This window comes from Neltuma alba, unplaced genomic scaffold (assembly GCF_004799145.2).
Source record: "Neltuma alba isolate B1F8T4 unplaced genomic scaffold, ASM479914v2 tig00012135_pilon, whole genome shotgun sequence".
NCBI classification, from domain to species: Eukaryota; Viridiplantae; Streptophyta; class Magnoliopsida; order Fabales; family Fabaceae; genus Neltuma; species Neltuma alba.
Window position 1 is genome coordinate 62573 of NW_021636686.1, and position 25274 is coordinate 87846.

General features: G+C 34.6%; 3 protein-coding genes across 3 annotated transcripts; 2 read left to right on the plus strand and 1 right to left on the minus strand.

Annotated features, from left to right (window-relative positions):
• The first annotated feature begins 497 nt into the window (after window positions 1–497).
• LOC114723382 (uncharacterized) lies at window positions 498–2947 on the plus strand. Its single transcript, XM_028909575.1, has 4 exons — window positions 498–623; window positions 751–969; window positions 2161–2343; window positions 2524–2947. The coding sequence occupies exons 1-4, from the start codon at window positions 618–620 to the stop codon at window positions 2575–2577; spliced, it is 462 nt and encodes a 153-aa protein (XP_028765408.1). The 5' UTR covers window positions 498–617; the 3' UTR covers window positions 2578–2947.
• Window positions 2948–5924: 2977 nt separating this feature from the next.
• On the plus strand, window positions 5925–13298 carry LOC114723384 (fimbrin-2). The gene is made up of 14 exons (XM_028909578.1): window positions 5925–6195; window positions 6379–6549; window positions 6726–6967; window positions 7048–7219; window positions 7722–7760; window positions 7893–7961; window positions 8059–8175; window positions 8479–8690; window positions 9364–9519; window positions 11156–11355; window positions 11494–11651; window positions 11983–12079; window positions 12624–12715; window positions 12878–13298. Exons 1-14 carry the CDS (start codon window positions 6109–6111, stop codon window positions 13043–13045), a joined length of 1980 nt encoding a protein of 659 aa, XP_028765411.1. The 5' UTR covers window positions 5925–6108; the 3' UTR covers window positions 13046–13298.
• Window positions 13299–13866: 568 nt separating this feature from the next.
• On the minus strand, window positions 13867–16325 carry LOC114723383 (uncharacterized). Its single transcript, XM_028909577.1, has 3 exons — window positions 16130–16325; window positions 14233–14929; window positions 13867–14191 (listed from the first exon to the last, which is right to left on the minus strand). Coding segments are annotated over exons 1-3 (894 nt in total). The 3' UTR covers window positions 13867–14190.
• Between the last annotated feature and the right edge of the window lie 8949 nt (window positions 16326–25274).

Consider the following 25274-nt stretch of genomic DNA (forward strand, 5'->3'; position numbering starts at 1 on the left):
AAGTTACTATCTTAGGTCCTTTTCTTAAGCATTGGAATGTACGTAGCACATGTGTCCAGCCATAAACATGACAGTTCAAAGCAAAGTTATAAGCTAGCTACTATATCCATATTGTAGAGTCCCTCTTGCAAGACTCACTCGGCTGGCCCCTCCTGTAATACTCAAAGACAGAATTTTAAATGACTCTTACCAAAAGCAACCTACCTACCTATTCCCACACCCACCATTCTCTCTCTCTCTATGTATCAGTCACTGTCTCTAATACCTTACCCGTTTGTCTCTCTGTCTGTTCCTGTGAAACTTCGTTATCTGGGTAGTTCCTTTTTCCATTTTTCTTTCTACCATTTCTCTCTGATCTCATTCTGCTTTACACCATACCCCTCCATTAATTTTACCCCACCTTTCACTCTCCCTGATCTCTTTCCTCTCTTTCTTTCTCTCCACGTCTCGCACGCCCTCTCTCTCTTTCTCCATCTCTTTTTATACCCGCCCACGCTCACACGCACACTCACCACATCGAAGAGAGAAAGAAAGAAACACAACTCTCTCATAGAAAGATACCTCAATCTTCTCAAAAACTTATCATTATTGTTACTTCCTTTTCTGCTCCGGCTGCCATGGAAGTAAGTCTCTCTCTCTCTCTCCCTCTCTGGTTTCTTTCTGCCCTGCGCCTCTCGTGCTCTTGCGAACAATTCTGTTGTCTTCTTTGTGATTTTGAAGGTTTTGATTTCTGGGTTTCGTTTTTGTTAGGACAATTACTTCTACAAGAGGACGCATGTTCCTGCATTTGGAAGCTGGGACTGGGATGAGAGCCTTCAATTCACACAGTGCTTTGAGTCTGCGAGACAAGCTGGGTTGACGCGAAACAGTTACTCTGATGACTCTGAGGAGCGTGACTTGTACGTTGCTGGAGATTTGTATGAGAATGACGTGGTTATCCCCGCCATGATCGTCGTTCCTCGCAGAAGGGTATGTTCCTATTGCTCTAACTATTCAAACTCCGAACAAAAATCATTGTTCTTCCTATTCAGATCCTTTGTTTACATGTTGGGTCTCTCTGGTTCGGTTTGGTTCGATTCAGTCTAGAATTGCTCATTTTGATTTTTTTTTCTCGTTTTCTTTTTCACTCTGTCGCCCTGTTTATTTTCATGTGCTTGTGTCTGAACCATGGACAAGGGTCTGTCATTTTTGTCTGAATTCTACAGTGAAATTGAAAAGTGGTTTTTTTCTCTCGTTCAGACCTCAATATTTTATTACAATTGTGGCAGAAGGTCTCGTCTTTAGACAAAACTCACTTGAAATCAGTGAATTAATATAATGACTCTTATGACTTTCCTTGGCGTGAAGTTCACATTGCTGTTTGCATAGATCTCTGGACAACGGTATTACTATCCTCAATCCTCAAATGTTAAAATATTTAAATTAAATAACAATTTTTTCCACCTATGAGTTTGAAACACTCGACATCTTTCATGGCCCTCCATGGTCGAGGTAAATTTTTTTTTTTAAAAGTTTTTAAAGATCATGGGTGATGCAAAATGTTCACTTTAGTCTGTGTTACTGGTTAGTGTATGGTAGTAGGTGCATCTCTGAAGGTGGGGCCTATCCAGAGATGACTTCCATGAGTCACGCACCAAAGCGTGATGATTTTAAAAACACATAAAAGCTTGTTCACGAGGATACATACTACTGCTAGCTTGGTTCTCTTGAAGAATCCTCGACAAGTTCTTTTAAAATAAATTATCTTTCGTCATAATCAATGATCTCTTTCGTGTCACTAACTTGTTAAACAAACAAAAAAGGGACTTGCACTAAAAATTTCACTTTTGGCTTTATCGTCCCTGTCAAGGGTCAGTGGGTCACTAAATAAAGTAAACGATTTTAAGATCGTGGGATCTACTGGTATCATCATGTAATATAAAGATAAAAGAGGTCTTGGAAGGAATCATAATTCATAAACTTGAGAATATTATTATGTTTCTGACTTTTGACGCTGCGAAGCCTCAAACGTTATCAGCTTTTGTACCATTCTTGATGCCGTTAATCTCGTCATCAATAATTTTCTTGCCTTCTGTATTGTTGTCTATCAGTAAACGGTAATATCAGTCAAGTAAACGATCATGATGATATGTTATTGAAGAGTTATTATGGACTTTACAGACGAAGGCGCGTAAACAGAATGAAAAGGAAGGGAAAAAGCAGAATTGGGTTAGTGATGTGAAGGAGCCATCATCAAGAAGCCCTAGTGCTGCAGAACCAACTATGAAAAAGGCAACCCCAAAACCTGTGGACGAAGACCTCTATAAGATATCACCAGAGCTACTTTATGCAAAAACCAGAAAGGTCTGTAAAACAATACTTCCTCTTTTGCTTACTGAAAAAAAAACCTGAATATTTCATGCAGCTTTAGACTAGAAGGAAGTCTTTATTTCCATTTTTCCCTCTTTCTGATCACTTTCTTGCAGCTTTAGAAAAAGCTTCTTCGTTTCTTTTGCTCATTTGCTTTTCATTCTGTTGGTGCAGAAGAGAGGGTTTGGCTTCTTTTCCAGCTGCTTGATGCCGACTTGCTCCGTCTGAACCATTAGATTATTATTAAAGTAACTGTGAACTCCGAGAGAAAGAGAGAGACTATGAGGATGAAGATTTTTTTGTCTGGTTTATGAGCTTTTAAAGTTTAAACCCTAATATGCCTATGTACAGAGAGAGAGAGAGAAGAAGATGATTAGGGAAGCGTCTTCTTGGGCTTTTGAGTTTGATGTTACTATGAAGGGTTTGGCTTCAGGTTAACATTATTATATTATCGTAGTGTATTTTGTTTGTGTTTTATCAGAAGGTTGAATCATTTTGGGTTTAGCAGTACTGAACTTTTTTATGTGAATGTGAAAAGGCTGTGTAAAGTGAAAGCAAAGGGACAAATGTTCAACTTATATGAGTATATTCCTTCCTCCAACTGCTTTAGTTGGTACGAGCATTATCATAACTGATGATTGAGTTTGATGAATTGATTCCAGGCCATTTCACTATGTTGTTCTGTTACTTTTATGAATTTGCTAATCATAATTTGGTATTTTGTGTAAATAACTGTTTACTAGTAATTGGCAATTAACAAAACATCCCCCTTAAGCCTGTTTATTTTTTTGAATATTTTATCTTTTTTTTTAAATGTAGAGTTGACTGAGAAATTGACTAGAACGCTTGCAAAGCCATATTTTAAATCTATAATGAGGATTTTATTTATTTATATCTTTTCTTAGATAATCATGTCGAGCTTTCTGTTTTCCTTGATTTCGGAATGTAGAATTGCATGGTCTTGGTTGGTTCTTGGCTTGCATTTGAATATTGTCTTTTAAAAAAGGGTTTGTTGAGGAGGTTATTTTAAACGAGGAGGTTTTTGGCATCTAAAAAGCACGTGTTTATTAGTATTTTATCTCGTACACACACACACACACATACATGTTACTTAATAAAAGGGTTACAAGAAGGGAGATGAAGCCTCAACAAAACAAAAGGCTAGGAGCAGTGTGGCTGTTGCTGTTGGCAGTGAGAGAAAGCTCCGACGAATGTATTGATACCGGAAATGTCCCAGGAATGAATGGCTTGGGCCCAAGACTCGTAAAGTCGAGAGAAGCAAATGGCTTTTTTATCCCCTGAAAAAAAGAAGAAAAAGATGATAAAATACCTTAAAAATTGTTAAAAGATAAATCAATATAGGTGAATTTTAAAATATCAATTCAAACTCCCAATACTATTTTAAAATTTTAAAATATTTCACAATTACATAAATGTTTTTTACTATTTTTTTAAAAAAATATTACTGCTGCAGTACCTTTAATCAGATTCTGGCCACTGGAACTCTAGCACTGGCTTGCTGTCAGAGTTCTGGTGATTAGTCACCGCAGTTTCAGTGACTGCTATCTTTTTTTAGCTCTTGATTATGTTTGTTTTCAAAACTTAGATAACTATTTTTGTTTAGCTATTGGTTATTCTAATATTGTGATTGGTTACTTTTATTTTTAAAAATGTGGTGACTAATCTTATTTAGCTATTAACTATTTTTATTTAGCTATTGACTACTGTTATTTCAAAAATTTTAAAAAAATATATTAAGTGTCATTAGAAATCTAATGACTACTTTTTGTTTAATTATTTACTACTATCTTGTGTAGCCAATAGTTATACAAAAATAATCACCATAATTTTTAAAATAAAACAGTCAATAATTAAACTAGAGTAAATAGCTATATGAAAGTAATTACTAGAAGTATGGGCAATGTTGTCATCTTATAATATTTCAAAATTCTAAAATGATATAAGGGATTGATTTAGAATTTTGATATTCACCCATACTAATTTATCTTTTACTTTTTTTTAAGGGTATTTTAGTATCTATTTCTCAAAGAAAAAACAGGATATTTTCTGAAAGTGGTGCTCAGGGAAAAGGGCGTGCAATAATTGAGCAATTCTTTTTTACATCGGGTGTTGGGCGAGAGCGTCTGGATTAGCGTAATTTTACAAAATTCAAAATAAGTATATAAAATAAATTTTATTCTAATTTACGTAAAAACATTTTTAAAGCACTTTTAAAGCCACTTTGAAAGTTCCCAAACTCTTTTCCTTACTTTCCACCTTCAATTTCTAGTCTGCATTTCTCCCACAAAAATCCTATCAATTTCAAATGTCATCGGTTCATCAATCATCCATGCATGGGTGGGACAGATGGAGAGGGAGGGAAAGCATGAGTTGAAATTGATTCCAGAGAGATGATGACGCGTGGCGTGATTGAGGGAGACTGGATGACTGAAGTCCATTATAATTACTTCGACAAAAGACAGTCCGTTTTTATTATAATTACAACTTTAATATTTTTAATTTCTAAAATAATAATGCTGACATAAAAATTACTATTCAAAAATATCAAGAAAACTGAAAAAAAAAACTTTATGAAAGTAAAGATCAAATTGTTGGCCAAGAAAAAAAGATCAAATTGAAATTTAATACTACCTCCAATCCTTAATAGAAAAGCTACCTGATTAATTTGAGTAGATTAAGAAAGTTTGTTAAATTAGATTAAAGATTTATTATTAATAGATATAATTAAATAGCTTTTTTACTTGTAATACTAGAAAAGTATGCATTTTTGGTAGCTTTTTATAAAGTATAAATTATAAATGTAGTTTAACATCTTAATGATTTAAATAAAGATAATACTAGTATTACCTCATGTACTTAATATGAGAACCAGTTGACTAATTTGAGTAAATTAAAAAATTAGTTAAATTATTTATTTATAATAAATAGGTGTTATATTTCTTAAAATATTCTTATTCATCAAGTGTATAGACTAGATCTATCATTATTATAAATATTATCTTGAAAAAAAGAATAGATAATGAGAGATGAAGTATATTAAGATCTTATATTTAATATTAAAATAAAAGTTAAATAAGTTCTTATATTAAGGACTGAAGGTGACATATCACATAAAATAATAAAACAATTTTTTTTTCATTTCAATAATAAAACAGTTTTAACACTTTCTTTTGGCAAACAAATAGTCAGATAGTTTACAATTAATATCTTATATGAAATACTTAAATTAAATATTAAAAATGCAAGGTATGACTAGGCTAAAAAGATCTCACCGTAATAATTTGAATTCATGATTAAGGCAGTGATCATTATTAAGTCACTATTTATTTAATAATTGTTTAATAATTTAAGCAACGTTCTCAAAGACTTTCGGGGCTTAATTCATTATTGAATTTAATTTATCTGAGATTTTGCACGTTCAAACTTACATGCCAATTTGAAATCGCCTTCAACGGTAAAAAGGAACCGACCATATCACAATAATTTGAATTCTCTCTCCCCCGTTCTCACTCACGCTCCCAGAGCAACTTTGAATACTCCGTCCCAAGGCGTCCATCGCCTGCTTCCCTTTCCAATTTTCTCATCGCCTTCGGAAATGGAACAGGGAAGGAGCATTATTCTTTGATACCGAATTTTGATTCTCATTCTCACGCTTTTTCTTCTCCCTTTCCAATCTGCGTTTTTCATCAATATCAGAAATAGAAGGAAAATTCAATTCAGACACAAGCAGATATAGAAATGTCTGGCCACTGGGGAATTCTTGTTTCAGATCCCGGGCTTCAAAATCAGTTTACTCAAGTTGAACTTCGCAGCTTAAAATCCCAAGTATGTCCATCTTCGTTTCGATCCTCTGTTTTTTGATTCGCAGAAAAGTGCACAAGCGAACTTTTCCGTCTCATTCATGCATGCATATTATTTCGTCACGGTTTATCCTGCACGTTTGGATTTCTGTTACTGTTCTCCTGTTTTGATCCTACGGACTGTAATAATTGTCTAAGTTTGGTGTAGTTCATGAGCATGAGGAGAGAGAGTGAGAAGCTCGCGCTTAGGGACTTGGCTTCCAAGATGTCGACATTAAAAGTGGTGGGAGAAAATCTGAGTGAGGAGGAGAGAGCTGCTTCTATCAAGGATTTGTATAAGAATGTAGACGAGGAGGTGGATTTTGAGTCATTTCTCAAGGTGCGTTTCGTCATCTTGGATAGCAACGTTTTAAGCTAGCATATCATCTTCGCGATGCACCTGTTTTAATTGCATTCTTTTCCCCTGTTCCCGTTGACCTTATATTTCTTTCCAATCTTTAAATATAATTTATCATGTATGATTTGATTGCTAAGAAATAGACAAATCGATGATAGGTTTACTTGAAACTACAAACTCTTGCAAGTTCCAGAATAGCGGGTAGTCCAAAGAATTCCTCGGCATTTCTGAAAGCTGCTACCACTACATTGCTTCACACAATCAGTGAATCTGAGAAGGCATCTTATGTTGCACATATAAATAACTATCTTGCTGAAGATGAGTTCCTCAAGAAATACCTTCCCATTGATCCTTCAACAAATGATCTCTTTGAGATTGCAAAGGATGGCGTTCTTCTATGGTACCATGTTTGTTCATTAGTTTTCTTATTTTGCACTTCATGAAAATTCTGTTTTTAAAAAGAATTGCACATTGTTGCAGTAAGCTTATCAATGTGGCAGTTCCGGGCACAATTGATGAACGAGCAATCAATACTAAAAGAGTACTCAATCCATGGGAAAGGAATGAAAATCACACGCTCTGCCTCAACTCCGCCAAAGCAATTGGATGTACAGTAGTCAATATCGGCACCCAGGACTTCATTGAAGGACGGGTATGTTTGTACGCCTTTGCAATTTTTATAATTACCAGCAGCATTGTTAGATCAGTTCGTAACTTATGTACATAATGTAGTTTCATGATGTGATACATTATAATTCTTATTTTCTTCTTTTAACTCCTCTGCAGTGTCACACCTGTTTATGCTGGGTCGAGATAATTCCCAGAATTTTTGTCATTCATCTTGTGTAATAACATGCATGTGGAAATGTGGTGTCATTTGTAGTTTATGCAAGCAATTTTCAATAAATCATGAGCTTTAAAGTTCCACAAGAGGCTTAACCTTTTTTGAACTGGTAGATAATTTTCTATTGTGAATGTTGCAAATATATTTGTAATGAATGTGGAACAAGAGTCTGAATGTATATGTCTTTGAATAAGTGGGTTAATATCCCTTTCTTATCCTTGTTTTGCATTTTTATTTAACCTGGTCTGATTGCTTTTGAAAGTTTTTCAACCCAGTTGAAGTAATTCTACTTTTTTCCCTTGGATTTCAGCGTCATCTGGTACTAGGATTGATTTCACAGATTATTAAGGTAAATTCACGTGGGTAAATGAGGATTTTCATTGTGTGGTTCATAATTTTACAAGATTTTGTCATATTATATGAATTACATGAATAGATCTGGAATATTATTTATTGATGCAAAATATGATGCTCCTAATAGATACAATTGTTGGCAAACCTCGACCTAAAGAAAACTCCTCAGTTGGTGGAGTTGGCTGATGATAGCAAGGTAAAGGTTTTCTTTCACGGTTGTCGGTTAAGTTGAATGAACTAATACAAGAATTGTTTGTTTTATATGTTTATCTTTCTGTTTTTAAAACTAACAGGACATGGAAGAGTTAATGACACTACCTCCAGAGAAAATGTTGTTAAGGTGGATGAATTTCCACTTGAAGAAAGCAGGGTACACGAAGATAATTTCTAACTTCTCCTTTGATGTAAAGGTAAGTGAGAAACTATAAATTAGAATGCGTTCATAAGCTACCCTTTACTGAACAGCCACGTATTACACATAGTTGTTTTTCATCCATTTGGTTTTCGCGGGGATTGTTTTACGATTTTGTAGGATTCTTCTGCTGTATACTGCTGTGTCTTAGGTTCAAACATAAGTAACTTGTACGATTTAGGACGTACAAGGAATTATCTTATCCAACTCCAATCAGTATTATGAAGAAATAATTATAACCAACTTTTTAAACATTTATTGTACTTAGCTGCTGTTTGAGTCTCTGGTTTTGAACCTGCAGGATGCTGAAGCTTATGCTCATCTTCTAAATGTCCTTGCTCCTGAGTACACCAGTCCATCAACATTTGCTGTCAAAAATCCTTTTGAAAGAGCAGAGTTAGTTCTTGAGCATGCGGAGAAGATGGGCTGCAAGCGATACTTGACTGCAAAAGATATAGTTGAAGGTTGTCAAAACCTTAATCTTGCTTTCGTTGCACATATTTTCCAGAATAGGTGAGAATCTTCTAACACAATATGGTATACATGTATAATAGTGAAAATTTTCCCCCAAGTTCTCTATTTAGTCTGTGCCATTTGATAAGTGTCAGCCTATCTGTTTTCATTCTTGACAAATTCTCCCCCATTTTCAATTCATCTGATGGAAGCATTCTATCCAAAACACTTGCGCATTAGCTCGTACCAAGGGATAAGGTTTGGGCCTCAAGTAATAGGTAGGATCTAAGTTTTTAAGAATTTGAGCATACTCCATGCCAATGTGCGCTGATATCAATTGACTGTCATCGATTGGCCATATTTTTATCACTTCTTGTGTTGTGTAAAGCGACAAAGGATCCATGCTTAGTTTATTAAAACATACAAAAGTTGTTTTTATCACATCCTGTTCTTCAAGGCTCTCTAGCTTGAACCATGAAAACAAATGTCAATTTAATTAGAAGGACGAAGGTAGGGAGTAAATTTTGACCTCAGAGAAGCTCTTATACCACATCGAGGATGTGTATTCTGAGAAGCTTAAGCTATCATGAGAAGTCCATGAAAGTTTTTTCCATCACCGATGCTGGTAAAATTTGAAAGATTCAACCATTGCTAAGTTCTTTCAACTACGCATACCAGCTTATTCAAACATCAAGCTTCGATGAATGCAAGCTCACTCACTTTTTCCTTATAGGAATGGATTTTCAACCCAAATAACGCAGGCTTCTCTGCTTCAAACATTGCCGGATGACACCCAAGATTCAAGAGAAGAGAGAGCATTTCGCCTTTGGATTAACAGTCTTGGCAATTCAGCATACATCAACAATGTCTTTGAGGACGTCAGAAATGGGTATGCTTTCTCTACCATACTAATTTTTCTAATAAATGTCGAACAAGAATTGGTTTGTTGATTTTCTTTTGAGATTACATAATGCTTAGTTCACTTTAAAAGTCAATAACTTTTCAACGGATGTCTTTTTTAGTTGTGCTGGAATTAGGAATCCAAGTGACTTTCTAATTGATTTTTGCTGGAGAGTAATTAGGGGTTAGCCAATCTAGATTAAGTCTTTTATTAATCATCATTTTATTTAAACTAATAAGTGAGATATCATTAGATCCCAAATAATATTCTATTAATGAAAGGAAGATTTTGCAAACCCACACGGTATTAGAGCGTGAGGCTTTATGAATTGGGATCTCCACTCATGTTTGGCATACTTGGTGCTTACCACACAACATTATCATTTCTTGACAACAATATACTCTAACTCAGGGTATAACAAGTGAAAATTTCCCAAAGTTAGGAGCCATCAAATGTCTAGATAGTGAGGCTACATAACTGCCACCTAATGATCCAAATTTTGACACATGGTATACATATAGTTTCATAGGGATGACTTGGCTTGTCAACTTGGTCCTGCGTGTGATATCAGACTGAGGTCATGGGTTTGAATCCCCTATGTGTCATTTGATGGGGAAGTTGTTGGAAAGACGGGACTAATATCTCCCTTGTGATTCGTTGGGCACCAACCCATGGCATCGGTTATTAGTGTAATCCCTTTTGCGCCCTGTTTAATAGTTATAGCTTTAGGCCTAGTGGTTAAGCTTGATACGCCAACTTATGGCATCGGTTATTAGTGCAATCCTTTTTGCGCCTTGATTAATAGTTATAGCTTTTGACCTTGTGGTTGAGCTTGATATTACAACAAGTAGTACTAAAGCTACTTACAACAAAGCCTTGTGTGAAGATTATATTGAATCATGTAATTGCACGCCATTAAAAACCTGAAGATTGGGATGCCTTGTTGTTGATCATGGACTTGTGCTTGAGGGGGAGATTGTTAGGATGTTAAATGTGAGTGAACTTGACTTGATACGGAAAGTCTTACATGGATAGTATATGGCTTAGTAAGTGATACAAATGGGTTAAGATATGATGTCAAGCCCACTCATATACTCCCCTTGCTCATGGCCCCAGTTGGTCTCTTCCTCGTTCCAAATAGCTCCTTATTCCACTCCCTTCCTAACAAGTACTACTTGAGCCAGTTTCAACAAAGCCTTACGTAAAGACAATATCGAACCCTGTAACTGCATGCCACTCGAGACCCAATATTGGGCTGTCGTGTGGGTAATCAGGAGTTCACATTCAAGGGAGGTATCGATAAAATTCCAAATGTGAGCAGATTTGATTTGATGTAGGAAATCTCACACCAGATAAAATTAGGTTTAATAAGCGACATATAAATGGAGTGACCTATAAATTCGCTATCTTAATGTTTTGTGTCAGAAAATGGTGTTGAACCTATTTATTTGCATCCTTTCATTGCGTATGACTCAATTGATCTCTTTCTTCTTTTGATATTTTACATTGCTGATATTTCTTCTCTACCCCCATTTTGGTTGTTCCCGATTCTGATTTTATTGAATGCCTTTGTATCTTTTGATCTTTTAAATTATTGAGTTAGGTTAATATTTCTTATCAACAGGTGGGTACTTTTAGAGACCCTTGACAAGGTATCACCAGGGATTGTCAATTGGAAGATTGCTAACAAGCCTCCAATAAAGATGCCGTTCAAGAAAGTAGAAAATTGTAACCAAGTTGTGAAACTAGGGAAACAACTCAGGTTTTCTCTGGTAAACATTGCTGGCAATGATATTGTGCAGGGAAATAAAAAGTTAATACTGGGTACGTTAACCTCCACATTATTTTTTGTTACAAGGTAGAATATAAATCCATTGTAAATTGAATGTATTCCAGCAATTTAAACTCTCATATTACTTCTACCAAACTTTCCAAGATTTGACGATGGCGTTTTTATCTTAGCTTATTTGTGGCAACTGATGCGATACAACATGCTACAACTTCTTAAGAATTTGAGACTTCACACCCATGGAAAGGAGTTAACTGATGCTGATATTCTAGAGTGGGCTAATCTCAAAGTGAGCAGCTCAAGAAGCCAAAGCCGCATGGATAGTTTTAAGGTATCGAATATCTCTCCAATCCTTTCATCTAGAAAAAAAATTTTGGGATTGCTATTTGATACTGGTGGACGAATGCTTTCTGTTTGGCATATGATAATGCATCATAAAAACATCTCATTATTCAAGATACCTTTTATTGAACTGCGTGACGACCTTGCAATGCATGTTGAGACCCACCATTTACAACTTGTCTGTTCGTTTTCTGGCAGATGTGATAAGCAAGTCTACATGGATTTTAGATTTGTGACAAATGGCATCTATTCAGGAATCTGAAATATTAGATTTTGAATATCTTGGTTTCTCTACTGATGGTTACAATGTCTAATTTCAGGATAAAAGCCTGTCGAATGGAATTTTTTTCCTCGAACTTCTTAGTTCCGTGCAGACTAGAGCTGTCGATTGGAGTCTTGTCAAAAAAGGAGTAACTGGTACATTTTCTTTCAACTCTCTTCATGTTCTATGTTTCTGTAATTATTTGCAAGATGATGTCGGCTTTCAGACTGTTATTAGTCCCTCATTAGGGGTAAATTCTGCAACATCTTGATATGAATGGCATACTTTTTTGAGGATTCACTTCTCGACCTCATTACGCAATCATATATTAGAGTTATGCAGTCATTGTCTGGTTTGATTTGAAATTCAAGAAAGTTCTTTTTGCCGTAGTTTTAATTTAAATTTCTGTAAAAATTTTATCAATATATACTTGTGTCATGTAGATGAGGAGAAAAAGATGAACGCGAACTGCATAATCAGCATTGCTAGAAAGCTAGGATGTTCCATATTCTTGTCGTAGTTTTACTTTTTGGAGGATTCACTTCTCAATCTCATTACACAATCATATATTAGAGTTATGCAGTCATTGTCTGGTTTGATTTGAAATTTAAGAATTTTTTTTTTCTTGCCGTAGTTTTGTAGTTTTAATTTAAATATCTGCAAAAATTTCATCAATATATACTTGTGTCCGTCCTGTAGATGAGGAGAAAAAGATGAACGCGACCTATATAATCAGCATTGCTAGAAAGCTAGGATGTTCCATATTCTTGCTTCCTGAAGACATCACTGAGGTAGTTGGAATTTTGATACTGTCTTTTCCTTTCCAACACATCACACAATGAGTTTTAGTCAGAATATTCAACTTTCTCTATTTGTTGACTATACAAATGGATTTGCCTTTATTAATAATCCAAGCTCATAATTTCTCTATTTTGAACTTCATACATTTTCAGGTGAATCAAAAGATGATCCTTACACTGACAGCTAGTATAATGTATTGGTTCTTAAAACACCCTCTTGAAGAAAGGACATTGGGAACTTCGGACAGTGAAAGTGGGAGCCCTCTGGAGACTACATCAGATTCAACACTTGATGACTCTGATTCTGATTCATCCTTATAGGATAAAGGGTTCACGTAAATGGGATTTTGGTGAATGAAATTCTAAGTTTGTATTTAAAATTTTTCATTATCATTGATCAAAAGATCAATGTTTGACACTAGGTAATTCAATGTATCAGGAGGAAGAATTTTTTTCTAGGGATTAGAAATCTTCATTGTTTGCCTTCATTTCAAATTTTATTCTTGTTAATCCTAAATTGCAAGTGTAATTGTAATTAAACTGTTAATCTGTTGAATTCAGTTTTATCCCAAAATCACACCACACTCATAATCTGTTAAGCTATAGTTTCCCAAGTAAAGATGATCAGCCTTCAATGTTATCCATAAATATATTGAACTAGCTTTTTTGTAAAAAACCATCCGATAAAGCATAACGTGGCTTATGTCACCTGCTTAGTTTTCCGCTATCATATATGGCATGCGTGAGGAGGACGAATGTTGCACAGCCAAGCTTATATACATGTACTTTCATGCTCACGAAATATGAATACTAAATATTTTCTCATAAAATACTAGTCTGATTCTAAATATAAGACCCGTTTTATTACTGAAATAGATCCTTTGAAGTTTAAACACATTGGAGTTAGTTGCCCAAAAGAAAATGGAGTTAATGAAGTTGTATATTTATTCTCAGTTACTTTGCAGCGTACAGAGTGCATAATTGGTATCCAAGTCGAAGGTCAATCGTAATTGATCAAATTCTACTTTTTCTCAGGCAAAGACATAACCCTGAACCTCATTCGGTAAGTTCCCTAGCGAGTAGCAAGTAGTGAGATGCTGAGTGCAAAAGAACAGCGCATGAACAAAAGCAAGGTACGAACATTTTGGAAGCAAACAAAGCACGTATGCATTGTATATAACAATTTGATAGACAGATGAGTTGAAACCCTAAAAAAAAAAGGAAAAAGAAAAAAATCACAAGAAACGTTTTTCCATATTCCCCTCAAATGAATTCTTTCATGGTCCGCTAGGATCCCTAAAAAGCTACTACATTAGATTACAAAGACAAAAAACCAAACTTTTCACACTACATAGCATGCATTCAACAATTTTCCAGCCTGACGGCTCTCATCTATTACCATGTAAAGACCACAAGAAGTTACCATATTGTTCATGTTGCCTCAAAACTGCATGAACCTCTTGGCTCTATTCTTCCAGTAGATAAGTAGGTCACAGCCATCATCAATTTATACAATCATCCATGTCAAATGCCGATACCCGGCCCATTTGGCAGCAACACGGATACCAATTGCTAAAGCTGCAGCGAGCAGTGGAATTGGAAGCCTCCTCTTTGCTGTTCCAACTTCAGCAATTTCCTTTCCTTCTGAAAGCGTTCTTGAATGGTGAGAAATAGCCAAGGCAGTAAAAGAAATCAACACGAGAACTCTTATCCAAGGCTCGCCAATGGCAGCAAGTACAGCTGCAACAGGCATTGTGGACGAGACATCGTCTCTCTTTCTAACAAGTCGTGAAAAACCATACAGCCCCACCAGTAGTGTCCAGAAAAAAGGTTCTGAGATATAGCCTTTAACCGCGGCATAGCCAATCAGGCCTGACGCAGTCAACACATACGGTTGGCTGTTGATGCTATTAGGGACAGTAGCTTCTGCAACAGCTAAAACAATTGATGCCAGCATAATGATGATGGTGAGATCTGGTACAGGAGCATACGCAACTATCCCAGAGTAGAAAGCTCGAATGGTATAGAATACATCCTCAACAAATCTAATTGAGAAAGTGATAGGATCCCCAATGAAATGGAAGATTACGGCCAAAATATATTTGAAGACATATCCCATGAAACGAAAAATACCAAGAGCAGCGTTCCTCCAATTTGATAGTTCAAATAAAACAGCTCTCCAAGCATAAATAAGGAAAGCCAGTGCTGTAAATTGATATTTAATCAAAACACGTTAATGTGCATATAAAAGAGAGTAGTTCAAATCTTCTCCTGTTAACACATGAACAGGATGTCATCCAATCACACACACACACACACACAGAGCTGGGGTGAGAGGCTTCTAATTTTAAAAGTTGCTCATTTTTCTTTTCCTAAAACCTAATACTAGAGCATCCTCTACAAAAGAGGATCTGAATTTAAAAGAGAGAAGAGCTGTCGGGTCACAAGTTCCCAAATGGCTACACTAGGACATAGAACTCTTGAAGTCATAACTTCAACAAATCAAGGTTTCCATATTGATGCAGAGAAGCAACATCAAAGGACGGAAACACAGGCATACATGGTGCCAGGATGCCAGGTATGCGTTAACAAAGTGATAAAAATAGTTTATAGATGCAATTTAACTTCTTTCTCTTGATCATTTCTCTGTCAACGAAAATTAAAAAAAAAACCGATTCATTTCAATATAATGAAATGAAGATGAATCAAGTACTATAATATTTCCTATCAATGTGAAGAATCCTTATTTGCATGAGATCTATTTAGAAAGAAGATACAAGCAAGTCTAAAATGTTCTGAAACATTAGAACGAATGTCAAAAGCACACTAACTAAATCAAAATTTAGTGCTCCAAATAATTTCATCCACCTTCTAACATGTCTTTATTGCACAAGAACATATCGCATCATTCCATACATCCATTCATAGAAGTTCCAGATGGAAACAGCGGTATTTGATCCCTCTTCCCAGTAAATATGAAGCAATAGAGGCTCTCTCCCTCTCGCTTTCCACACTCACACACACACACACACACAAACATAGCAGTAAAGGCCAAATGCTGAAGCATGCCAAGTTATGCCACTACATTATGAAAGTAAAGAAATTTTCACGTTTTCCAGCATCCTAATATCCACCACCGTCCAATGAAATCTTCACAAGCCAAACCCTTACCCATAAAACTGTAATGATCTACCATTTGCAGATATTCTAAGGAGGGGAAGATTTCAATTTTCAACACCACGATACTCGATAAAATTACTGTACAACAAATTTGAAAACAGTTAACTGGATGGCCTAAGTTCGTTTCTTTTATCCTCGATTCAAGCATTCTTGTCAAGAACTAACGCGTAAAAGCGAGCATAGTCGCAAAGAGATGAAAGGAGAGTTAAAAAACGAATGACTAACCTACAAACCACGGCCACCGAATAGGGGGGTCAGGAGCTTCTTTAGTCAAGTACCTAAACCGCTCAGGCATGGTACTCTGGGCTCGAGCTTCCTTCTCAGCCTGATCGAAGTCAAGGCTAGAAGCTTCGCTAACTCCGTTATTAAGCTCCCTTTCGTTGTCCCTTGCGTTCACAGAAACCCCTAGATGCCTCCCCATTGAAAATCTAGGTATTTTACCTGAAATCCCAATATAATTCCATCTACACTGACCCGTACACGCTCGGGTTGCCGTCGGAAATGAGGCATTTGAAATTACAGCGCGGCCTATACGGACATGTGGGTGGGAAAAGGAAGAGACTGCGGCTAGAGGGGCATGGCGTTTGAAGGAAAAGCTCGGAGAAGAAACAGCTGGTATTGTAATCGGCATGAAGAAGAATGAGTAGGGAGTTCAGTGAAGATGAACCAAGCCTTAGTGCCCCCGGGAGGAGTATCCACTCCAAAAGCTCACTAGAAATATTTACTGTTAATGACTATGACATGATGATAGCAATGAACCAAGAAGACGGGCTAGACTTCAACATGAACGCTGGCGTCTCTCACATATGGGCTAGACCGCTAAAGGAGCTGCCAGCTAACCTGCCGCCCTCTTTTCTTTTTTTTTTTAATGGTTTTTGAGCCAAAAGTAGCTACTACCTCCTGTTCTTAGGGGGTATTTGGGTCATAATCCAAATCATGATTTGAGAAAAAATTACCTAAACACCCTTAAAAAAACTAAAACTATGATTTTTGGAAAAAGCAAAATTTTTTTGCTTTTGAAAAAAAAAAGAGAGTATGAGAGCCTATAGGATATGTATCTTGTTGTTTTTTTTATAAACATATTTTTTATAAATATATTTAATCTTATATCTTATAAATATATACATATTAATTAATTATTAATTATATTATCTTATGTATTATTAATTATGTTAATAAAAAAATATATTATTAACAATTTTATTCCTTCAAATTAAAATATATCATAAAATATATTTTTTCTATAATTATCATATTAACTTATGCCTTTTTTAGTAATTTGTACATGTAAAAAGTGCTTCTGGTAACAACTATCCAAACACTCTCACTTCTCAGAATCACTTTTTCACAAAATCTATTCTTCAAAAAATCTATTCTCCCTAGAATCTATTCTCCAGAAGCTATTTTCCAAACCATGGTTTGGTTATATCCAAACACCCCCTTAATATAAAACCTTATTTGATTTTTATTTTGGTCTTAAATATAAGACCCCAATCTACTTTGTCTCTCATATTTATACTTTTTTTTTCAAAGTAACCCTTTTAACAATGATAGTTCTAGTCAATAGTCTTGATTAGCAAGGATATTTTAGAAAAGTCAACACCTATTTAGGACAAATAACTAACTCAACTTACTTTCTTAATTTCCTTAAATTAATTAACTGGCTCTTATAATTAGGGTCGGAGGTAGTACCTGTTTTCAAATTCCTAGCTTTTATGCCTCATTTGAGCAGGCTAATGAGTCAGAGTAGAGTTGACATGAAGACCAAATCAGTAAAAAAATTAAAAAAATTGAAAAAAAATTTAAATTTTTATTATACTATTCAAAGACTAAATATCAATTCAATACGTTGAATTCGTAACCAAATAATCACATGCTTAGAGTTTATGTTCAACGTTCTTCATAATTTTTTTGACAAATTGAAATTATAATATCGTACTACTAAAACCACTTAGCATTTATTGTATCAAAATATTTTGTTATAAAATAAAGGAAAAATCATAAAAAAAAAAAGAGTGTCAAATAATAAAAAATTGCAAATAAGGACACATGACAACAATAGTATGGGTTTTGACAACAATTATTGTAAACAGGTTCCTGTGTATAATTTTTCTATTTCGGTAGTTTTTTTTTACAATTTTTTCTAAGATAAATGGTAGAATATGGAGGAAAAGTAGAGAACACAACAGACTATTTCTTATTCTATTTGAGGTATTCAACATATGATATAGACCCTCTACTTATAGGCATAACTTTACATCTTCAACAGAATCTGCAGATTCCATAATAATAGGAGATAATTGTGGATAATGGGAGATAAGAGAGATAATGATAGATACATGGACATTCACAAAGATATTATATTCACAACATTCAACCTTGGATGTCCATAACTAAATATGTGTCTTATTAAAAAAACTTATACTAAGAAAACCTTATGGAACAAAACCTAGTAGAAGAAAAAAGCTACAACATTTATTGATATATTTTATAGTATTGCTTTGTTAAAAGCCTTGCTAGAAAAACCTAATGAGAAAAATCATAAATAAGAAAAAAGAATACAACATGTATTTACTCTCCTTTTTAACAACGTCAGTTGATATCTCTGAGTCTGTGAAACTCAATGTCATGAAAAAGCCTCTTGAACGTGGTGGTTGGAAGTAATTTGGTGAATAGGTCTACTAAATTTTCATTGGAATGAATTTCTTGGATATTAACTTCACTATCCTTTTAAATGTCACGAGTGAAGAAGAATTTTGGAGAGATATGCTTTGTTCTATCTCCTTTGATGTACCCTTCCTTTAGTTAGGCAATACATGTAGTATTATCTTCGTATAAGATTGTTAGGATCACTTTACTAGAAAATCAGTCACAAGTAGTTTGCATGTAATGTATTAAGGATCTTAACCATATCTTGCTAAAAAGTTGGTGAAGAATTATATCTTGCTAACAAGTTAAATGCAAATGATATATCAGGTCATGTATGATTTGCAAGATATATTAGTGCTCCAATTACACTAAGATATGGTACTTCTGGACCAAGTAGCTCTTCATTACCCTTTTCTCCAGTTTCTTGAGGTCTAAAAGGGTCCTCATCCACCTCCAAAGACCTTACAATCTTTGGAGTACATAATAGATGTGATTTGTGCATATAAAAATTTTTTAGGACCTTTTTGTATAAGTTTCTTGGTATACAAAGATTCCATTTTTCAAATACTCAATTTGTAATCCAGGATAAAATTTTGGTCTTCCTATGTCTTTCATTTCAAATTCTTTCTTAGGCAATTCACCGCCTTTTCAAGCCCTTCAAAAGTTCCAATGATATTTATACCATCAACATAAACGGTGATGATAGCAAACTCATTTCCTAATCTTTTCATAAAAATGCATTGGCATATTGCATTATTTTTACACCCTTCCTTCAAGAGATACTAAGCCAGTTATAGCATATACGTCCTGATTGCTCTAATCCATATAGGGATTTATTTAACTTGATTGAGTATCATTCTTAAGAGTTTGAATTGTAAGCTTCTGGCAACTTTAACCCTTTAGGGAGTCTCATGTAAATGTCATTATCAAGTGAGTCATATAAATAGGTTATAATGACATCCATTATTAGATGTAGATTGAGCCTTTCATTTACTGCGAGACTAATCAAGTATTGAAAAGTACATGTATCTACCACTGGTGAATATGTTTCTTCAAAATCAACACCAGGTCTTTGTGTAAACCCTTGGACAATAAGTCGTACTTTATATCTTATCATTTCATCTTTTTCATTTCTCTTTCGAAAAAAAACCCATTTGTATCCAACTGGTTTTTCATTTTCAAGTCTAAGGACTATCAGTCCAAAAACTTTTTACTGTTCTAGTGATTTTAATTTTGTCTCAATTGTATCTTTTCATTTTGACCAATCATTTCTATGTTTGCATTCACTAAATTGACTTTGGTTCATGATTCTCATTATTATTCATCACATCAAGCACTACATTATAAGCAAAAGTATCATCGATATCGATTTCATTTCGGTCCAATCAAATCCCATTCATAATATAATTGATTGAGATCTCATCATTTTCACATATTTCAGGTACCTGACTTTCTTTGAGAATGGGGACGTTAGCATTTTCTAGTGACTCCTCTGGAGTTGCTAACTTTTTTGGGTTATTCTTGACTAGTGTAACATCCAGACTTTTAGGCCTAGAAGTTTCAGAAATAGCCTAAATTAAATAGGTTACCAGACCCCTGTGAGCAGAACTCCCAAAGATGAAAAAGGAAGTTAAAGCAGTTTCAGGGACTACACTGCAAAGTAAAAGTTTTCAGGGGCTCGACTATAATTAAGGTTAGAGGCTCTAGTAAAGTCTCGAAGGCCCAGAGAGAGAGAAAAGAGACTAGACACAGGCCAAATGTTAAGTTAGAAACCTCAAAGAGAGGATTAATGAAGTTAAGTCCAAGCAGGGACTAAATTGTAAATTCCGAAAGTTATGACCAATAGGGGTAAAAATGGAAGAGGGTACAGAAAATTCTAAGAAAAATCCTAGAAAATGGGAAATAATATTCTAAGACTCTTCTGTGAAGAGAAATGACAAAAATACCCCTGAGGCAGCTTAAATGGAATTTATGAGGTTGTGACCGGTAAAAAGTATACCGTTTGAGGTAATTATTTAAAATAGCAAGAGACCTCAAAAATGTATACAAAAATGAGATTAAATGGTTGGAATGTTGTACTAATTTATAAAATTAGTCCCGCAACCAAAAGGCCAGTGGAGTGGCTTTAATAAATTAAAGAGCCGGTTTTACCGTTAAAAGGGTATTTTAGTAAACAACTTTTATACAAGGCTTAAAGGAAGTGTTATGGCCTGAGAAAATTCATAGGTATTCTATAGGATGAAGGGAAATTTACGAAGTAGATAGAAGAATTTTCTGAACCCCGGAAGGCCATAAAGAAAGCCGGAGAAATGTGGGCCAAGTAAATTCGGAGGAAGCTTATGAAACAAGTTTGATCCAACGGCTAGGATCTAATCTCCCATCTCCTCCACCACTTTCATGACACTTGGCATCTTCTAGAAGGTTGAGGTAAGCATGATGTAATAAGATGATGCAATGATGATGCAAAAGTCCACTTGAACTTCCAAATTTGCCCTTACCCTTTCTATTAGCCACCAAGGGCATTTTGGTCCATTCAAGCCAACTTTTTGGCTATAAATAGGCACTCTCCCTCCCCCCATTTCGGCCAAGCTGATAAACATAAGGGGAAACTCTTACAATTTTGATTCTTGAAGCTTAAATCAAGAGAAAGACACCTACTTTGATCAACCGAGTTTGGATCTAAGGTTAGTAAGTTGTTCCCTCTTGTTTATTGCTTTGAATCTTTGGTTTTATGGTTAAAAAAATGTGAGATCCCCTAAGAGGAGGTGCTGGCCGAATTGACGTAAGCTTAGGGGAGGATGATTTTGATGTTAGATCTAGCTAGAACACATTGATTAGAGGTTGTTTCAAGTGGATCTATGTGGAAATTGGAAGAATTACGTGCTGATTTGATGCCTATTTCGAATTATTTACTATTCATATCTGATTCTGAAATTTTGTATGCTTGTAGTACACTCTGTGAGCTTTAAATCCATGGGTAGAACACTCCATTTGGATATGTGTACGATTTATGGTGATTTTTCAAAGTTCGGGTTTGAAATCTGGAAACAGTGTTGAACTTTTGGGAGATTGTCGAGTTCCGTACAATTATGGTACTATTAGGCGTAGAATTGGTTCCTGAAACTATTTTTCCTTCAAATTTAACTTAAGTAGCTTTCAGTGAGACTTGGAAGCACTCAATTTGGATTTTTATATATTTAATTATGAATTTTGAAAGTTGAGCAAAAATTCTGGAGATTCTGCGTGAACAGTACCCGCGAACCAAAATTTTCAGATTTGATCTTCTTGAATCTAAGGCCATCTAAAGTGATCCTAATTGATAAGAAATGGATCATAAGAATGGGAAATGATGAGATTTATGTTAGAAAAGTTAGAAAGAAAATCCTAAGACTAAGTGAAAGGGTTGAGGTTCAAGAGAGCTAGCTTTAAACTTTATGTAATCTAGTGATCCTAATAGATTGTATGATCATTATGATTATGTTTAGGACCTTTGAAACATCCAAGAGGATGTTTAGTGATGTTGACCAAAAGCTAACATGGTTGGAAAGTCAAGGGAGTCAAAGGAAAAGTAAGAGGAAAGCTTGAGGTGCAAGGTAGTGAACTTACCTATTGTCATTGCTTGATGTTGTATGCTTGTGTGTTGCCGTGTACATGTTATTGAATGTTGTTGTGACATGTTTTAGCTGCTGTAATGTTTTAGCTGCTGTCTATTCATGATGAGTAGATTATGTCTCCATGGCCATGCATCAAGAAGTTAGCTTTGAGCATGCTAGTATGTCACTAATTAACAAAAGAATAAACAAGTTGCGTGTAGTGCATTAACATCCATCTAGTATGATTATATGGTATTGTTTGCTACTGAGATTCCCCTGAATCTCACCCCCTCCCTAACCAACCATTTAGGTCAATCAATGATGGGCACTAATGGCATGAGAAGCAAGGAGAAGAAGTGGAGAGTTATTGATGCTAATGATTGATATTATTATTCAATGTATAATTCTCCTATGTTATGACTTATGTTGTGAATGTCATGTATTTAATTATAAAGCTTATGGTGTGTATAGGAATGTATGAGCATGAATGGGAAAAGTAAGCCCATGTTAGGTATGCCAAAGAAATAAAAAGAATTAAAGTAAAGAGATGTTAAGGGATAAAACGTAGGTCATGGAGCAGTTAGTTTCAAGCTTCAGTTTGACCTATCATATGAATTATTTAAGCTAAAAAAATTTGGTATAATTATAGTACACATCCCAAGCTTCAAAATGAGTGGTAAATCACCTCATTTGGATGTGTATACGAAGAGATATGAACTTTCAAAGTTAAGGCGCAGAATCTGGAAAGTCCAGATTTTTCCAAACGAATAGTAATCTTAATCTAATAAACTGTACGTTTTCAATGAGGATGAGTTCAGTTGAATATTTTTCCCTTAAAGAGCATTGAAAGAGCTTTCCGTAGAATTTTGGAACACCTCCATACGATTTTTCTAGAATTAGTTATGATTTTCTAAAGTTGGACCTGTAATATGAAAACTAGACAGTGAACAGTAATTTTCCGAAAATTAACGTCCAAATTGAAATTTTTAAGCTTAAGACCATCCAAAGTGGTTTGGAATGGTTCTAAATGAATGCTAAAGTATTATATAAGTAAGGTGTGACAACTAGGTCGTCTATAATTTTAGTTTCTTTTTTCTTTCAAGGATTTTTATATTTGGAATTGATAGGCCTGCCACACTTCGTGCATGCTTTAGAATAATTCACAATTGGTTGTCCAGTAGGGACATCAATTTTGATAGGACCATTAACAGCTAGAACATGTGACTTTGTTACTCTCTTTGAGTCGGTAAATGAATCTGGCAATTGATTAGCCAAATTTTGTAAATAAAATATCTTTTGAACTTCTAGTTCACATTGTTTTGTACGAGAAACAAGATGAGATAGTGATAATTCTTTCCAATTAATGTCCTTTTTCCACTGCTTATTTTCTTCCCTCAATGTTAGGAAAACTAACACATTAAAATGACAATGGCAAATCAAGCCGTGAACGAATCTCCCATTGATGGTTCTAGATACTTTATTATAGCAGGAGATTCATATCCAACGTAGATTCTTATACTTCTTTGAGGACCCATCTTGGTACGTTGCGGTGGAGTAATTGTAACATATACAACATATCCAAAGGTTTTTAGATGGGAACTATTGGGTTCCTAACCAAAAACCGATTATAGAGGTAAGGACTTGAGATAACTTGTTGGCCTAATGCGAATTAACATTAATGCATGGAAAATTACATGTCCCCAACTTGAAATTGGGAGATTTGATCTCATAAGTAATGGTCTCACAATTAATTGTAAGTGTTTGATCAATAATTCTGTAAGTCCATTTTGTGTGTGCACATGAGCCACGAGATGTTTAACATCAATCTCAAGAGACATACAATAATCATTGAAAGCTTAGGAAGTAAATTTACCAGCATTATCAAAACGTATTTTCTTAATAGGAAAATTTGCTTTTAATCTAATTAATTGAGCCAATAATCTTGCAAACACTAGGTTGCGTGAAGATAATAAACAAACATACGACCATCATTTTGATTCATCAATTAGAACCATAAAATATTGAAATGGTTCACACAGTGGGTGTATCGGTCTATAAATATATCCTTGTATGCGTTCTAGAAAAGCGAGAGGCTCACTTTCTAGTGTTCCTTATGATGGGTGAATAATTAGCTTTCCCTTAAAACATGAATTACATGAGGAAAAAAAATTAAATTGTGGTATTTGTTGACTTTTTAATGAATATCCACATGAATTTTTAATTATTTTTCGTATCATAATTGTCCCAGGATGGCCTAACCGGTCATGTTAAATATTGAATTTGTTATCATTTGTAAACTTCTCGTTTACAATGGCATAAACTTCAATGGTACTAATAAATGTGTGGTATAAGCCAAAGGAAAATACAGGCAATCTTTCTAGTATGCATTTCTTACTAGAGATTGACTTTGTAATAGCAAGATATTTTTTATTTTCCTTAGTTATTGTTTTGATATGGTATCCATTCTTATGGATATCCTTGAAAATCAACAAATTTCTTCTAGACTTAATTGAGTAAAATGTATTATCAATGCATAATATTGTTCCTCCAGGTAACAATATCATGGCTCTTCATAGCGTGAACATTAGCTTCTTACATTACCAAATAATAGAAATATTTCTCGTTCCTAAGTACTGTGTGCATTGTTATACTATCAACGAGACATAAATCTTCGTGATTGATGTCAATAGAAGCCATTCTTCATAGCAAAAGAAAAGAGAAAAAAAATAATCCTTTAATATTAATCTGGAAAGAACAAATGTGTGTAACTAATTAATCATTTAATAATAATTTTGTAATAAACTCTACTAAGGCTAAAATAATAAAATCAGGTCGTAATGATTGGATTATCTTAAAGGCACAACCATGGTGTGGCTGCCTACTTCTTTTTTTTTTAGAAAAATTTTAGCTAAAACTATGGATTAATGCTCACTATTTATTTATTATTTTTTAGATAAAATATTGAAGCAAAAGAAAAAGAGAAAAGGAGGGAAAATATATAAAATTAATGAAAAGAAAATACTCATAACTTTTATTAATTTGAAAAGATAACAGCATTGAAAGCGAAAACTTTATTGAGGTACAAGGAAGATAAACTAAAGCATAGATATTAAAAAGAACACACTTAA

Coding starts and splice junctions, on each gene's coding strand:
- LOC114723382 (XM_028909575.1), top strand. Junction 970..2,160: donor TCGTCGTTCCTCGCAGAAGG/GTATGTTCCTAT, acceptor TGGACTTTACAG/ACGAAGGCGCGTAAACAGAA. Junction 2,344..2,523: donor TTTATGCAAAAACCAGAAAG/GTCTGTAAAACA, acceptor CTGTTGGTGCAG/AAGAGAGGGTTTGGCTTCTT.
- LOC114723384 (XM_028909578.1), top strand. CDS start 6,109: ATGTCTGGCCACTGGGGAATTCTTGTTTCAGATCCCGGGCTTCAAAAT. Junction 6,968..7,047: donor AAGGATGGCGTTCTTCTATG/GTACCATGTTTG, acceptor ACATTGTTGCAG/TAAGCTTATCAATGTGGCAG. Junction 8,691..9,363: donor GCACATATTTTCCAGAATAG/GTGAGAATCTTC, acceptor TTTTCCTTATAG/GAATGGATTTTCAACCCAAA.
- LOC114723383 (XM_028909577.1), bottom strand. CDS start 16,325: ATGGGGAGGCATCTAGGGGTTTCTGTGAACGCAAGGGACAACGAAAGG. Junction 14,930..16,129: donor TCGGTGGCCGTGGTTTGTAG/GTTAGTCATTCG, acceptor ATCAATTTACAG/CACTGGCTTTCCTTATTTAT.